This window comes from Miniopterus natalensis, chromosome 12, assembly GCF_054644295.1.
Source record: "Miniopterus natalensis isolate mMinNat1 chromosome 12, mMinNat1.hap1, whole genome shotgun sequence".
NCBI lineage: Eukaryota > Metazoa > Chordata > Mammalia > Chiroptera > Miniopteridae > Miniopterus > Miniopterus natalensis.
In genome coordinates, this window is record NC_142092.1 from 62,173,310 (window position 1) to 62,190,188 (window position 16,879).

The 16,879-nt window shown below is 48.1% G+C and overlaps 1 protein-coding gene across 2 annotated transcripts in view; it reads left to right on the plus strand.

Annotated features, from left to right (window-relative positions):
* The window catches only part of ASTN2 (astrotactin 2), a 694,472-nt gene that overhangs the window by 277,527 nt on the left and 400,066 nt on the right, over positions 1 to 16,879 (plus strand). For both annotated transcript variants that reach the window (XM_087822856.1, XM_087822857.1), the window contains exon 6: positions 2,792 to 2,938. In XM_087822856.1, coding sequence (XP_087678982.1) covers positions 2,792 to 2,938 — 147 coding nt within the window. The remainder of the gene's footprint in view (positions 1 to 2,791; positions 2,939 to 16,879) is intronic.

Genomic DNA, 16,879 nt, shown 5'->3' on the forward strand with positions numbered 1-16,879 from the left:
CAGATGATGGATGGATGGATGGATGGATGGATGGATGGATGGATGGATGGACGGATCGAAGTAAATGCTAGGCCTAGTGCCTGGACCACAACGAGCACTGGACAAACGGAGGTCTCGTCCTGTCCCTGTCCCTGTCCCTGTCCCTGTCCCGCACTGCAGCGCAGAGCCTAGAACAGGAGCGGGGATGTTATGAGAGCCTCCACCTTACCGTGGCCCCACCCCGTGCTCGGGGCTAAGTGCTGACGCTGGGCCAGGGCCTCTCGAAAAGCCACCTCTGCCTGAGTCGCGCTGTGAAGTTTCTGCCAGGTCCAGTTGCCGTGGAAACTCCCCCATCCCTGTGGCTTCTCCACTGTCGCCCAGCCTGACGGGAGGTTCCCCGGCTGCTTTCTGCTCCCTGGACTTCAGAGCCCACGGCGGCGGCCCGGGGCGCGGTTTGTCCTCCGTCTGCCTCCCGCTCTGTCCGTTTTCTGATCACTCTCCCTTCACTCTCCAGCCTTCTTGTGTTTCATTTCTGTAAAGAGTAATGCAGTTCCTAGTACGTTCTGAGAACGGGCTGGACAAAGGGGAAGGTAAGTCCTGGCTTTTGCCACCAGTGATGAGGTAAATACCATTGTCGGGCCTGGAAATGGCCACTTACCAGGAGCCACCCGTGTGCCAGCCACTGCCTGAGGCACTGGACATCTGCTGTCTCATGCAGTTCTTACAGCTCCTTTTGAAGCATACAGTCATTGTATTCCTTCCTGTCTTCTAGGTGAGAAAACTGAGGGTCATTAGCTAATGTGACTTCCCTCCCACCCCATTGACTCTTAAAGACCCCGGATTCCTGTGAAGGTTAAGTGACAGGGGTGCAGTTAACCCAGCAGGAGGCCAGGGAGACAGTAGAAGCCACTTCAGGCCTGCGCCTCAGCTCTCCCCCGCTTTGGAAATGGGCCCCGTGGGCCCCCCGGAGCCTCGGCGGCAGGCCTGGTGGCCAGTTAACTAGCGAAAGGAATGGCCTGACCACGCCCGTGTCTGCGGCTGTGCCGGGCAGGTACGAGAGGCCTTCTCGGAGATGCGGGTGTCCATCCAGAGCACCCATCTCACAGATGCCGGGAGCTTCTAACTGCATCTCACCTCCGTCTGCACCTGGCTTTCCTCCCAAGAACTTGTTCATGCTGGACTCACCCCAATACCTTCTTCCCCGCAGAACAGGCTCCGTAGACTCTAGAGTGAAAAGTCTATGCTGCTGCTGCTGTTATTTGGGGCTTTTGTTAAATAGCTAGGCTCAGGGTAATATGTGGACATTTTAGGGAAAGGCCTGTGCAAGGCACCAACCCCCGGCCTGTGCTCTTTCTAGGAGAAAACGCTGGTGTTAGCTTGCCGTGCTGTAGTTACTAAAATGTTTATACTGTCCGAGTTCGACATAGCGTCTCCTCTCGTGGCTCACAGATGAGAGAGAAAATGTGTTTCCTTTTTTTGTGGGGTCATTTTAGGTTTAGACATTCTTCATCTCCTGACACCGGAACCATCTTTTTTATTTCATCTGCTATTTCCTTTAACAAATATAATGACCACAAATGTAAGAATAGTCTCAACCATGAGTTATGCATTGTCCTAGGTCGGGCAGTAAAGATAAGGATCCTGTTCTTAAAGGAAGCAGCTCTTTTAAGTCCATTGCAGGCCATGATTTTGGAGTGACAGACGCGAGAAAGGTGAATAGGGGATCCCTTCCCCAAAGCAGCTCACTGTTTATTAAGAAAAATAGATTTTCATACAAAAAGTCGCCAGTGGGCTGTCACATGGGCTCTTGTGCCTTTAGGACCCATCGGTCTGGCAGTGTTGGTTGGTTAGGGCTGGCTTGCCACTGTGTCTGTCTGCACAGCAACTGTATCCGGCTGCTAATTTTGTTACTGTTACCCCTGGAAATTAGGATGCATTTACTGAGATTCTATCATGTGCTGGGCACTGTGCTGAGCTTTGGATAACAACAGTGAGCAAAGGACACAGTGCCCACCCTCAAGGAGCTCCCCATCCACTCACTAGGCTCTAGTGTTTGAATAAGACATTTCAGGAAACACATCAAATGTAGACAGTTTGTCTGCCCTACAGGGAGAGGAATTTATATTTATTATTAATCTCAATGAGTGATGGGAGGCAAGGAAACAAGTGGAACTGCATGCAAAAGAAAGAGCTTCTGTGTTCATATTAGCAGGATGTTGGTGTTGATTGGGGTGGCCCCGTAGTGATGCAGGCCGGCCAGCACCCGGGCCAGGTGGCAGAGGGCAACGGGGGGCCTGAGGGTAAGGAGCCAGGAAAAGTTTCAGATGCCAGGCTAACGAGCATGGGCCCGTCCTCTACTGCGATGCCGTGGAGCAGCTCCCGGGGTCGCCGCGGGCAGCGTGATGGGACGATGCGCCTGCACCCCCCACAACCCACACGCAGACACACAGCAGATGAGGTGAGAGGAGAGGGGAAAATGCTCAGGACATAAAATAAGTAAGACTTGCATGGCTGTTTAGATGCTGTAAAAGAGGGGGACAGGAGATCGAAATATGGCATCTAGGTTTCTGAGCAGTTTAAGTGGGGGTACTTTATTGTTATTTTTAATCTTCACTCAGGGATATTTTTTCCATTGCTTTTTCAGAGAGAGTGCACGGGGGGGGGGGGGGGGGAGACAGAAACATCGCTATGAGAGAGACGCATTGATTGGTTGCCCCCCACTCGCACGCCGACCGGGATTTCCAAACTCAGTGCTACCCCCATTTCCTCACCTCATAGACTTAGGTGTCTTTGTGTGTCTTTGTGTCGTTAGGTTTGCTGAAAAGCCCAGTGAACAAGACGGCCCTAACGCTGATTGCTGTGAGCTCCTGCATCCTGGCCATGGTGTGCGGCAGTCAGATGTCCTGTCCACTCACCGTGAAGGTGACTCTGCACGTGCCTGAGCACTTCATTGCGGACGGTAAGAGCCGAGCCTCGGGACGCCCCAGGCCTACCGGGCACCTTGCTCCCCTGGCTGGTCAGGTGTCCTCCATGCACGGCCCGGCCTTAGAATTAAGTGACAGGGGAAAAGGAGCATTCGAAGGCCTTGGGAGAGGCCCTGACCCTTTAGTCCTGGCTTATTTGAATGCAACGAAAGAACTGCTTTTATTCCACGGGCGACAATATGGTTTGTTAGATAAAAATGGAATTCCAATGTGAGTGCAGAAAGACTGGGCCATATCAGAGAACCCATGGTTTCTCATCATGCTTGTGGGTCCCATTCCAAACTAAAAATGCCCCCCTGCAAAACTGTTTTTAGCAATTTAAAAAAACTGACAGAGAAGTGTCTGAGCTTGTTTGGAATTTCCTGAATGTCCTGAAGAAAACTCCTTCCTCATTCTCTGTAAATGTACTTTATAAGTAGCTTATATCCTACCATTTGCTCTTCACTCAGTTAATTTGAATTGATGAGACACTGTAGTCACTATAATCGTTTACAGAGCCTGGTCCAAGAAGCTGATTAGGTGCTTGATATTTATTGCCAACGTGCCCTCCAGAAAGTTGTTCTACGTTAATACTCCAAACCCTTGTTCTTACTTGACACTATTTTCAGATAGACTGAAGTTTGTCATAAATGCAATAAAGAAGGCATGTCTTCAGTATGCAGCTTAGTGCATTTTTACACAGGAGTCCACCTAGATCAAACCATAAAACAATGCCAGCATCTCAGCTTTCTTATGCTCCTTCCCAATTAAGGCCTTCCCAGAGGTAACCGCCATATTGGCATTTTTTATTTTTTTAGAAATATTTTCCTATTGGATATATATGTTTTTGAGATTCTAACCCTATATTTGTCAGCCTTATCTCAGTGTAACTCAATTTTATCTCCTATTTTAAATTACAGTGTTCAGAACTTAGCACCAATTCCTTCAGTATTTTCTGTTCATAGTGGAACTTTCACCTCCCTTCTTAGAGACACCCAGACTTCTATTAATACATCCCATGATTGCTCCCACTTCTCCTTGGTGAATGCGCCCCTACTTGTTTTTCACTTAAACCACAAAAGAGCTCAGTATTTCTCATATTATATATATTCAGTTAAGTTTCTGATCTAAGAACAAGGCTTTTGTTTCATGCCTATCAAGTCATAAATGAACAGAAAAAATAAATTAGTGATGGACATTAAAAAAAAAATCAAACGTGAACACAAGACAGGCAAACATGAGTGGGAAGTGGAGCAGGGATGGTGGGGGGAGCAAGAAGGAAAGATATGTACAGAAGCAGAAGCAGCTATGCAAGCAGGTGTTGTGGGGCTTGGGGTTGGAAGAATCGCCTGGACCTGGGTGTGGCAGGAGTGTGGGGATGCAAGCTTAAGACCGATGAACAATGAGACTGGAAAAGTCAATACGTCAAATTTTGACCACTGTCGAGGCCATGTGACCTTACACTTCACCCTCACTTTTCATTCCTCATTAACTGTAGACTTCCTTGGAGACATTCAGATTTTCAGTATTTATTTTCATGCACGCACTAATGAAGGTCTTAAGAGGCTATGTAGCTTGCTCAAGGTCATGGTAAATAGTCTAATGACTAAGAAGAGCAGAGGCTATAGAACCCTACAGACATGAACTGAAATACCCTGCTACTTCCGTAGCCACGTGAATGACTTACGTCTCTGAGATGGACAGTGGCCAAGGCGGCTTTTGCCTTTCCCACCATCCCCCATGGACCTTACGCTGGCTGCAAAGCCCCCAGCCCGCCCTTAGTCGGGAGAGCTCTGGGCCAGCCCGCCCTTAGTCGGGAGAGCTCTCGGCCAGCCCGGTGCACTGGGCTGTCCATGGTGCTGAAATATTGGCCGGGCTGAGGGATCTGATGTTCAGGAAGAAAATGAATTCTGCCGCTCTGCCCTTGCATTACAACATAGTTATACTTGATACTTACTGCCCATTATAGGGAAAGGTCAGCACAATATAGCACTTGTCCAGAGCCCAGCTGGCAAGAGTGATAAATACTGACACAGCCCCCCATCCAAGCCCTTGGCAGATCTCACCCCTTCCTTTGTCTGAGTCTTCTCAAGGCCACCCGTGGCTTTTTGCCCTGCTAAGCACAGACTGAAGAGATGGCCTGGGTTCGCATCCAAACTTACTGGATGTAACTCTGGTTGTTTTTGTTTTTTTCCAGCTGTGGCCTATAAATCATCTGCCTTTGGTTCATTCTGGCTGATGATCCCCAGAATAGTGAATCATATGTTCTAGGAGTGGAGCCCAAGTATTAATGTTTTCAGTGAGGACTTTAGGTGATCCCTTAGTAGAAGTTTGAGAGTTTTATCAATATCTCTGTGTTACTTTCCTTCTAACTAACAGATGTAATAACTCCTTGAGACCCTCTGGGGGCTTTGGCTTCTTCCATCTTTCATTTTATCAATGCCACATTAATGGAGCTTCCTCATGGCACAACTCTGGTGGTTGCCCATAGCACTGCATGCAATGTGAATGATTTGCTAAGGGTTTTATAATAAAGCAGCCCTTATCACATGGTTTGGGGCCTCACCCAAATTGCCATGCAGGTAGCATTGTTAATGAATGGTAATCGGTTAATATTAAAAACTCATGTTTGTGTATCCCTTGAGGCTCCCAATGTAAGTCAAGATATAGTCACCCCAATATTCCGGCCAGTAGAGGAGGCAGCTTTTAAAGGGATAGGTTATCCCCATTAAGTGGGTGAGATGGTTCCACTCTCATGGAGACAAGTAACACTGCAACTAGAGTTCTCTGTTCTATTCTTTTAAGTTCTGTTCTCTTCTGGGAGTTGTGCTTCGAGAAGGTGAATGATATATTTGAAGTTACCCAAAGGAGAGGATTTTTTTAGTCAAGATATTGGAAAAGCATTGTAGATACCTAGCGCCCTCTTAAGGAAAGGCTGGAGGAGACTCGTTCTATAAGAGTTGAGGGAACCTAGACAAAAAGTGAACTTACTATTATTGAGCATGTCCGATATTCATATTGCAGTTTCAAAAATACTTTACATGGAGTGACTTATTCAGTTCTCATAGCAGAAGAGTGAGACAGGATTTAGCATCTTCATTTTGCACACGTGGGAGGCAAGCCCCAGAGACGTCGCGTGATTATGCCCACTTAACACACAGAAGTGAAGCAATGTATGAAAGTCCAAGCGTTCCTGACCCCTGATCCTTCCATGCCCCACGCTTCCACAAAAATGACCCTGAAAATTATTATTTGCCTGGTTCAGGTTTGTCCTGGAAGTCCCCAGGAAGCAAAATCAGAGCTCTATGGGTGATGAGGGTGGTCAGAGGTGGGAGGAGATTGAGCTTTAGTCTGAAAATATCTTTAAGCTTCTATAAGGTAGGGATAATAGCAGTACTTATCTTACAGAGTTATTGTGATGAATAAATGAAATAATGCCCTTAAAGCTTTTAGCTCAGTACCTGAGGCCCAGTAATGGCTCAATAAATCGTATAAATGTTAGTAGTTGTGATAATATTTTTTTTAATATAGGAAGGGGTCATTGCAAGGTAATGAGTTCCCCATCACAAGGAATTTCTTGAGAATAGATGACCGCATTTCTATGAAGCTGTAGAAGAAAAGTGAAGGAGTGCATTTGGCTTGGGCAGATGGTATTTTGATTCAGAGCCATTTTATCTGAACATAAACTTTAAAAACACTTAATTTTTAGGACTTGCAGACTGTTTGCTCTTTACTGCCTCTTCCAGGAGTGTCATCCATTCTTTGCCTAAGCTCAGAAATGGAGTGAGACTCATGAGTGGATGAAGACAGGGATGTCTCTTGAACACGTCATGAAACCACACACACACGCACACACACAGTGGTGTGGGATTTTTTATGTTGACATGCCCACTGCATCAAAATACCCTTGCCAAAGTCTATTTCTTAATGTTAAGTTAAATTGTTAGCATCATGTTTGGGGCTTTACTAAGGTGCTATTCAAGGTTCTTTGCCAGCCTAAGGTGCTAAAGGTTCTTTGCCAGCCTAAGGTGCTAAAGGTTCTTTGCCAGCCTAAGGTGCTAAAGGTTCTTTGCCAGCCTAAGAAATCTTACCAAGTCGAAATGTTCATCATTAGCTGGCCTCGTTTATTAATATGCTACATACACGTGTGGCTGCTTTTGAAGACAGAACTGTATATACTGAATCTTGGTCAACATTATTTGCTCCCACCCCTAATTCATATCTTTCAGCCCGGAAGGGGAGCTAACCTGTGGCCTTGTGCCTTTAATGGGGAATGAGGTTCGGAAATGACTTCGGGGCTTGTCTGCAGTGATTTGAATACGTGGGAGGAGTATCGTCAACTCTTAGAGGGGAAATCACACCACACTGAGGGTGGCTGCCGAGCCACAGACCGGACACCGTGCTCTCTGGAATCATCTGGGGCTTTGCTTTATTTATTTTATTTTTCAATTACAATTGACATTTAATATTATTTTATGTTAGGTTCAGGCATGAAGCATCGTGGTTAGATAACTATATAATTTACCAAGTGACCCCTTATCGTTCAAGTATGCACCTGGCACCAGACACAGTTATTACAGTATTATTGACTGTGTTCCCCACGCTGCACCCCACATTCCCAGGCTGATGGCAGATCTCTGAGCACCGTGGACCGTGCTCAGGTGTAAAAGTGCTCTACAGTTTGGCCTCTGCCGTTTTTGTCCTTGACTCCTTCGCACACACTTAACGCTGTCTACACAAATAGGTTGTCTTACCTGGTATCTGCCCCTCTATATACATTTTCCTAAATGCTCCTCTGCACCAGGAATGCCCTTCCTAATTTCCATATATTGCAACCCTACCCATCTCTAAGGTCTCATTTAATTTTCTCCTTTCTCCAAAAAAATGTTTTTTAACAAAACCCCAAAACTTCTTTAAAGAAAACCCCAGTCAAAAATAATCTCTCCTTCCGTGAAAATGACATGGAACTGTATTTCTGCCTTTCTAAGGATCCCGCAGTGCACCTTCCACTGTCGGTGTGGTTAGGTACGTGTCAATGGAGCAACTGTTGAGGTCTTAAGAACAGGCCCCCTCATTAAACCTCCAGTATTTTCTCAACACTGCAAACAGAGTGATCTTTTAAAGTAAAAAAATCTCAACATGTTGCATCTTCCCAGAGAACTGCTCTAGTTCTTCTTATTACTTGTTATAGAGACCGAGCTTAACATGACCTGTAAGTCGCCGCAAGATCAGGCCCTGCCTCTCTAGCCTCAGCTTGTACACTCTCTTTACATCAGTTCCTTAAATATCCCTGGCTGCCTCCTGCCTCGGGGCCTCTTTGAAGGTTGTTCTCATCTCCTGAAAAATGTCTCCCCACTTCTCCTAGCCAGTTTCTCCTGGACAAATTTTATGTACTCTCCAGCGATTGGCCTCTTTTCTTTTTTTCATATCCTTGCCTCCATCAGGTCCCTTACTAACCATTCTCCCCGATCCCTGCGGTTCCTTCCTTGCACTGGTTTCTGTTTGTAATTATATATGTATTTAGTGAATGTTGGGGGTCTCACACCATAATGTCAGCTCCCTAAAGAGAGAGGTTACATTTGTCTTGTACGTTACATTCAGCACCCAGGACAGTGCCCACACAGAGTCCGTTCCCCAAAAGAAATGAGTTCAGTAGCTGGGCTTCAATTTCCTCAAGGGCAAGGGCCAGAGCTCATTCATGTCCTAACCTATTGTGATACCTGTGAGAGCTCCTGGCTCAGTAGACATATAATAAATTATGTCTGCGAAACAAATGGAGGGAAGGGGGGGGGCTGGCCGGCGGGTCGGCCAGATGCCCTAGGAAGCTACATCCCCGGCAATGACAGGACGAGAAACTGGAAGCTGCCTCCTCTTCTGTGATGGACTCCACTCCCCCAGGCTTTCGTTCCCACCCCCAAAGATAAGAAATTCCAATCAAACTCACATTTCTTCCCCGGCATCAAAATGAAACAAGCTTTATCCCAGAGCCCAGGAAGAAGGGAAAATATAAATTGAGCTGAGATTCAGAGCACCCAGGTGGGAGGTGGCAATGAAATACCAATAAACCATATTAATATGCTGAAATCAGGAAGAACAGGTTGAACTCCAACCAGATTTAATAACAATTCTAGAGAGAGCGCAGGAAGGAGGGGGCTGGGCTCTGGTCAGAATTCAGGCGAGGCCTGTCAGGGAATTGGTAGCGTCGTTACAAACTGTGCAAACTTTCCCCTCTCCCTCTTCTTGTTTGTAAGGGACAGCTTGCTCAGCAATGGCCTGGGGCTGGTGCGGGACGCTGTGGGTACCCCCGCGAGTGGAACTGTTGGGTGTTTTTAGTTTGTTTGTTTTTTCTCAAGCCTCTTCATTAGGAAAGTCTAAATCCATAGAACCACGGAGGGAAAATGCCGCTAGCCGTGTCTTCCTCAAGCACTCCCCGGTCCCAGGTTAAAGTGACAGGGGGCCGAGGGAGGGTAGCCCGGGAAGCCCATTCTGAGCAGCTGAGCCTGCTCAGGCTCCCGAAGATACCACAGCCGCCAGTTGGGTTGGGATTTTTAATGACTGAGATGTGAGCTTGGCTTCCGACCAGGATGAATTGTTACTAATTCCCCTTCTTAACAAAAGGGATAACTGAGTTTGACGTCCAAAATTGGAGACTAATTTCTGTGTTTTGATAGCGAATGGAGTCCAAAACTATGTTTCTGGAACTGGGAGCAGAGAGTGGTTGAGAGAGGTGGGGGAATTTAATCTTTTCTCGTTAATAATTCCATCCTGCTGTTGTGAGAAGACGGCTACTCTGACTCTAAGGCTAGGTAGAGAGCCCTGGCTGGCGTGGCCCAGTGGTTAGAGCGTCAGCCCACACGCTGAAGGGTCATGGGTTTGATTGCCAGTCAAGGGCATGTTACCTGGGTTGCAGGTTTGATCTCCACCCCCAGTCGGGGTGCATGTGGGAGGCAACCAATGGATGTGTCTCTCTCACACAGATGTTTCTCTCTCTCTCCCCTCCTCAGTCCTCTCTTCCACTCTCTCTAAAAATCGATGGGAAAAATATCCTCACTCCTAGACTGAGGGAAAAACAAGCCTGGGAGGAGAGAGTGGTGGGTGGTGAGTGTGGGGTTTGAGGAGATGGAGCACCTTGACTCCCATTAGGGCTCTGTTGGTGAATTCACACATTGAGACTTTCCACCGCCTCTGATAGAGTTAGATGTTCCATTATTATTGGCTCGGTGTTAATGTAGGGTTGAGTCAGTGCTGTAGTGCTGAGAGGGAGGAGGGAACATGGCACAGAGGTTAAGTACATGGATCTGTGGCCTAGGAGGTGTGAGTCTACTCCCAGGCCTTCTGCTTTCTCCAGTTTTGTGACTTTGGATATATTATTTTGCCCCCTGAGCCCCAGTTTTTTCATCCCAAATCAACATTAATGCTCCTTGCCCAAACAAGTGTTACTAGGCAGATGATGAGTGTGGAAGATCTTGGCCAACTGTGAGAGTAAGTATGGTTATGACAGTGTCGTTCTTTGCCCTTTCGGTTTCTTCATAGCTTTCTTATTTACAAAGACAGTAAAAAGCTTGGATCGAGGTCTACGTGGGTGTGGCCAAGTAAGCAGAAGCTACAACTTCAGGGAGGCTTAGCTTGGTCAGAAGGCAAATTTAACAGTTAAAAATTCCTCGGTTACATAATACTAATCCCTCGTCATATATAGTGCCTATTTCTTCCTCTCTCCCTTCCTGTGGTCAACAAATACAGTCATGCTCAGCATAACAGTCAACACGGAGCACACATATCATGGTGACTTACCGTGTGCCGTGGTGGTACACATGTGACCTAGGTGTGTAGTGGGCTGTCCCACCTAGGCTTGTGGAAGTGCACTCTGTGGTGTTTGCACACTGATGACCCACCCAACCATGCATTTCTCAGACTGCACCACTGTTGGTAAGTGGCATGTGACTCCTTATCTGTGGCATGCTCAGATAGATGGTAGGGAGGCGGAGGTGGGACCTCCCCCAGTTGGTGGTAGTGAAATATGATGAAATATGAAACGCAGTGTGGTCTTGAGTCATGATGGGGGTTGCACTGGGGAAAACAGAGGAGGGGCAGCCACTCCCCTGGCCCAGGTGGAGATGGGGGTGATGTAAGGAGAGGATGTCTTGAGGAGGCGATACCTGAACTGGGTCTTAGAGCCATTGACACTTACCTGGCGGTGGGTGATGGGTGACAGCAGGCTTCTAGAGGGGCCTGGCCACTTTCACTGCATTCACATAGACCTGTTCAGGCCTCCCTGTGGCTGTGATCATCACAGCACTAATAATTGGTAACATGTACAGAACATGGCTAAGTGAGGGGCCCTGTGCTAAAGGCCTTGCAAAACATTATCTCACTTAATTATCTTACCTTATGAAGTAGATTCAGGCATTTTCCCCATTTTAAATTTAAAGGAAACTAAGTCCCAAGAAATGTATGTGGCTACCTCAGTGTCCCATAAGCAGGAATGGTTGAGAAGAATTATTTCGAATGAGCAGCTACAGAATGTGGTAGACAGAGAGGGCAGTGACTACGATTGTGTCCTAGCTCTGCATGAACTCACCATGACCTTTGGCACGTCTGCCCTTCTCCAGCCCTTGGTTTCCTCATTGAAAGATGTGGGAAGAAAACAAGAGGGTACTTAAAATTTCTTCCTGCCCTGCCATTGTAAAGCTAGACAGAGAAATGTGGGGGTTCAGAGTTACCCTTTCCCCATCTCATTATGCAGATGACCTGCGAAGTGTTCAGGCAACCGCCCCATTAGCACCCCGAGTCCTCTCTCTTCCCCCTCTCGTCTGGGCTGGGCTGTGGCCAGGAGCCCCCTGTGCGAGGCAGCTAAGCGAACCTTTTACAGCCCACAAGTTGCCATTTGAAGAAAGCTTAGAAAGATCACAGCCAGGCTTGGGCAGGGCCTGGGAGCTCCCAAGGCTGCTGGATAGAAACGAACCGGTGGGTAGCCAGGCCACGGTGGGAAGGATCCGCTCCAGCCCCAGCTCCCGGCGTCAGCTGCCGGGGACCTCGAGCACCTCGGATGCCAGCTACAGTGTGCGAGGGGGGCGCGTGTCACATTCAGAGGGGAAATGATGAGATGGGGGAAGAGCTAAAACCTGCACGTCCCTCCCGCCTCCACCCTCCCGCTGCACGCCCTTCCCACTCCTCCGCCCCCTCCCCACCCTGGCAGTGGTGCCAGCAGAGCCTTGCCGTTCGGCCTTCCTCCCCAGCCGCCCCCTGGATTACCTCAGCCAAATATATCTGCAGCTGCACACCCTGGGTCTTCTGTGACTTTCTGAGACTGCTAAAGACCTGGGCATCTTACCCTCAGCCGGAATCCTCCCTGGAGCCTGGAACGCCCCTGAACCCCATGTTTCCCCTTCTCTGCTTTAACCCGGACGCCCATTTGGGCTTTATCTGTGAATCCCACACATTGAGACTTTCTGCTGACTCGCATTCTGGGACAAACTCACACACAGTCAGCGCTCACGCAGTGTGAGGTTTAGAATGGGGAACCCTCAGGTTCAAACCTGCTTTCCTCCCCTGACCGTGAATCTTAGGCACGTGGCCGCACCCCTCCGCCCCATCGGCTTCACCACCTGTGAAAGCCCCGCGCTTAGCCCCCGTGTCCACAGCGTGGTAACGAGGGTGAAAGGAGAGTGCCATGAAAATACACCCTAACACGTGCTCAGGAGGTGCTCGGGACACCCTCAAAGGGATCACACGTGTTATTTAAAATGACAGGGCAGCTATAAAGCAGAAGACTACAGTGGAAGACAGGTCATAACCGACCAGGTGGGGCAGAGAGACAAGAGTCAGCCAGGCCGCCCGGGAATCCTGGAGTGTTTTCCCCTGGACACCTCTGGGTAAAGCTTTAGGGAGCAGGAGGATTTGACCCCTTGGAGGAAACTTGGACGGGCGGGGATTGGGCGTGAGAGTGTTTGCTCTGTTGGAGATGCTGGGACAGGGCGAGGGCAAGAGGGAGTGTCTTCCAGGCAGAGGGAACAGCGTGAGCAAAGGTGGGGCGGGAACAGATCGCACCCAGAGCTTCTGGGGCGCCGGGTGGCAGGCACAGGACAAAGGGGAAGAGCAGACCGGAAAAGCTGGGGTCTCAGTGTTGGGCTTTTCTTGTGGAGGTGGTTGGGGTTGGTGAGACCACTGAAGATTTTTAAACTAGGGAGTTTAGGGCTCACAGTGGCTTGTACAAAAAGCAATGCAAGATGTGAATTGAAAAATCAGGCAGGAGAGTCAGATCCATCTGGGTTCAAATGCTGGTTCTATGAGTTCATAGCCTTTTGACGTTGCTTAACCGTTCTGACTTGTCCCTTCATCTGTCCAGTGGGCGTAGTAACAGTAGCTCCCACTTAGGCAAATTCAATGAGATAATATTTGTGAAACATTTAGTAGAATGTTTGGCAAACTGGATGCACCCTGTGATATTAGTTTTTATTGGCATGGTCATCAGTAATCGCCCTGTGGTCTAAGTTAGGTCTTCTGTTAAATGGCCCTGAACTCTTCCTTTTGGCACTCAGCTCATTTAAAATTGCTTATTGGATGTCGAAGAGTCTTGGCTGCAGAATCACACTCTCTGGGTTCAATACATAGCCCGGATGTTTTCTAGCTGTGGAGCATTGAGCTAGTATTTCATCTCTAAGCCTCAGTCTGGTCACCGGTGAAATGGCAAGATAACAATAAACCACCTCTAAGGGCAACTGAATGATTGCCTAGGGTGCACTTGGCCAGTGCTTGGCACTGGTCAACACGCAGTAAACAAACAGCCCCTGCCAATGCTCCTTTGAGCCCTTAAGGGCAGGGAGGGTAGCTGCCTTGTGCCTGTGAAATCTGCAGTGCACATCCAGCCTTCAGGAAGGATTGGGGGACTGACCGAGCATAGGATAGAAGGTGAGTTTGCGGGGGCAAGGCAAGGAGCCTGTTAGGGGGCTGTGACATTTAGTCTACGTGATAATGTTCGAACAAAGGCATTAGAAGTGTGAATGAAGATAAAGGGAGTTCCTGTAGAGCTAGAACCAAGGAAATTTAGCAACTAATTGTAAGGAGGGGCGGAGAAGGGGAAGGGGTCAAAGACTACTTGGCTTGCCTGTCCAATGTGGCTCAGTTGGTTGGGCATTGTCCCAGCCACCAAGAGGTCCCCAGTTCAATTCCCAGTCAGGGCACATGCCCAGGATGCAGGCTGGATCCCAGTAGGGGGTGTGCAGGAGGCAGCCAGTGGATGTTTCACTCTCATCCATGTTTTTCTCTCTCTCTCTCCCCCTCACCCCCTTCCTCTCTCTCTAAAATCAATTAAAAACAAACTAAAAAACAAAGATTACTTAGCTTAAGCCTCCTGGAATCCCTGAGAGGGTGGTGACTCCAGATATCAAAATAAAAACACTTTTGCCCAGTGGGGTGTGGGGTTAAGAGCATGAACACCGACACCAGAATGCGTGGGTTTAAAGCCTAACCCCACCTTCCCCATGGTGCAGCTCCGTCTCCTGAAACAGAGACGCCAATGCCCTCCGGACCAGACTGTGAAGACTCCCTTGATGTTCAATGCAAGAGCCTGGCCCGTGGTAAACACACTCGAGGGCCGGCTATTGTTACTATTCCGCTCATGTGCCAGCTTTCTTACGTGCAATCAAGACTCAGATGCCTGCCTCTTGGCTCTGTAGGAAAAAAAAAAAAAGACAAATGCAAGCAACTTTGAGGAACATGGAGAACTAGGACCTTTACCAATCCTGCCTGGATGAAAATTATTAGGAAGAGATGCCACTGTGTTCTGTGAGCTAAATTAATTCACCCAATCTCTGAGGGCTGCTCATTTGAATAGTGTTTCAGGTGATGTCTCTCTGCAGTACTGGGGCCTGGACAGAGGGTGGAGAAAGTGATCTGTCCCCGGCCCCTTGCCCACCGCCCACCCCCAACACACACAGCACCAAAGGACCGGGACACAACCCGAACTTGGACACTGGAAGCCTTTCAGAAGCGAAGGGTCCTTTGCCTGCGAAGATGCCGCGCCAACACCCCTTAGTGTAAGGGCCAAGCTCCAAGGTCCTCCCATTAAAACTTGCCCAGCCCGCGCTTCTGCATACCCATTCTCCCCAAGCCTTGAAAAACCCGCCTCGAACCCGGGTTGGGGAGTTGGGGTTTCTGCAGCCCAAGCTGCCGGTTCTTCCTTTGTGTAGCATTATGCAATCAACACCACGGCCTTTCCCTGTAAAGGAAAGAAAAGACATCCCACTTCCAGCTGGTTGACGCTCAGGGAGCTTCAGCATCCCAGCTTTAACCGCTTCTCCCCGCCTCCTTCCCCCGCTTCCCGCACCCTCACTCGTTGCCCTCAGCTCCTGTCCTGTGTCTTGCGGTGGCTCATGTCGCTTTTGCTTCCCTCCCTCTGCCCTGAGGTCCAGGGGCAGGCTGGCCTCTCCTAGACCTGCCTCTGTGCTCCGTCTCGGACACAGCCCACTGCCCACTCCGGTTCCCCCCGCGGTGACACCCCAGAAACCAGCTCATTCAGTCTTCCCACCACCCAGTCCCCAATCCTCAGCCGACACTTGCTGGCTCATGAGCTGAGGTCCATAATTTGAGCGGGATTGGACTTTTACTTAGCAGCCCGAGTATTTGAAATTTCGAAGGTAAGGTAGATTTTCAGGCAGGGAGTGGCGATTATTTTTTAAAAGGAGTTCGCCCCCACCTGCCGCTCATTTAAGTCTGGTTTTCAGAATCAGTGCCCCTCTCTTTGCCATAGAAGATGCTACTTGGGGGAATCTCAGGGCACTTTCCCATAATGGAAAAGAGAAAGTCAGAAAAGCAACCCAGCAGCAAATGATGTTCCTTTTTGCCCTGGGATACCGCTGGTGAGTATTTCTCAGAAGAGATCTTTAATTGTTTCAGCTGAGGAGTGCGCGGCTTTGTTCCTCTGCCTCCCTCTTCATAGACGCTCATGAATTGCATCCAGCTATTAGCAGCTCTCACTAATTTCCTCTGAGTCTTGCTGGCTGAAGCCAGGCTTGGAACAACTTTTAATTTTGTTTCTAATTAAATTTCAGTTGTTTCATATCCCTCACTTTTAATGTCATTCTTTGCAGCCCTGAGAAGCAACAGGGCTGTGTGTGCTTGTTTATGTCGGTGCACAGGCCGGTGTGTGTGTGTGTCCATGGGGTGGCTAAAGACTGACTCCTGGCCGAGGTCCAGGGCGAGAGCAGGCAGTTAGGAAAACAGAAATGAGTCGCAGAGTGAGCTTTTGTTTGCACTGTTATTTCCAAAGCTAATATGTTGCTTAAGCAGGAATCTGGGTTATTGTGTTTGTTTTTGCCAAATTTTATTTGAACAAGACAGCATTCCCTTGTATTTCACAATAGGATTCTCAAATATGTGTAGTTAGAAATAATCTAAGAATCACTAACGCTTATTAAGCATTTATTATGTGCCAGGTACTGTTTTAAATACTTTATCTATGTTACCTCATTTACATTAAAAGTGAGTAATTTGAAACAACAGAACTGTAGTTTACATACATTGCCTCCCACATTCCTATGAGATGATTATCTACAGTTTTATAGCTGAGAAACCAAGGCCCATTTAACTGGGTCATTATCACTCGGGTAGTTTGTGGCAGGGTCAGCACATAAATACCAGCTGCCTGACTCCATATTTCGGCTCTTAAACACTGCACTAGACTCTCTCTCTATAAAAATACAAAAGGGCCTCATCATCTAAATGAATTTAACAACAGCAAGCATGAGTTCTTTGCAAAAGCAAAATTATGTTAGTTTATGTTCGGGTTTTTATGTGGCTCTGCTACTGCCCCTTCCTGTTGTGTAAATTGTGAAACTGTACCTCGGAGTTTGGTTTGGATTCACAAGATCATGGTTTGAGCATTTAACTGCTCTTTCAGATACTTAATGGCCCAGAAAGGACAATTAAATTTGAAAGCA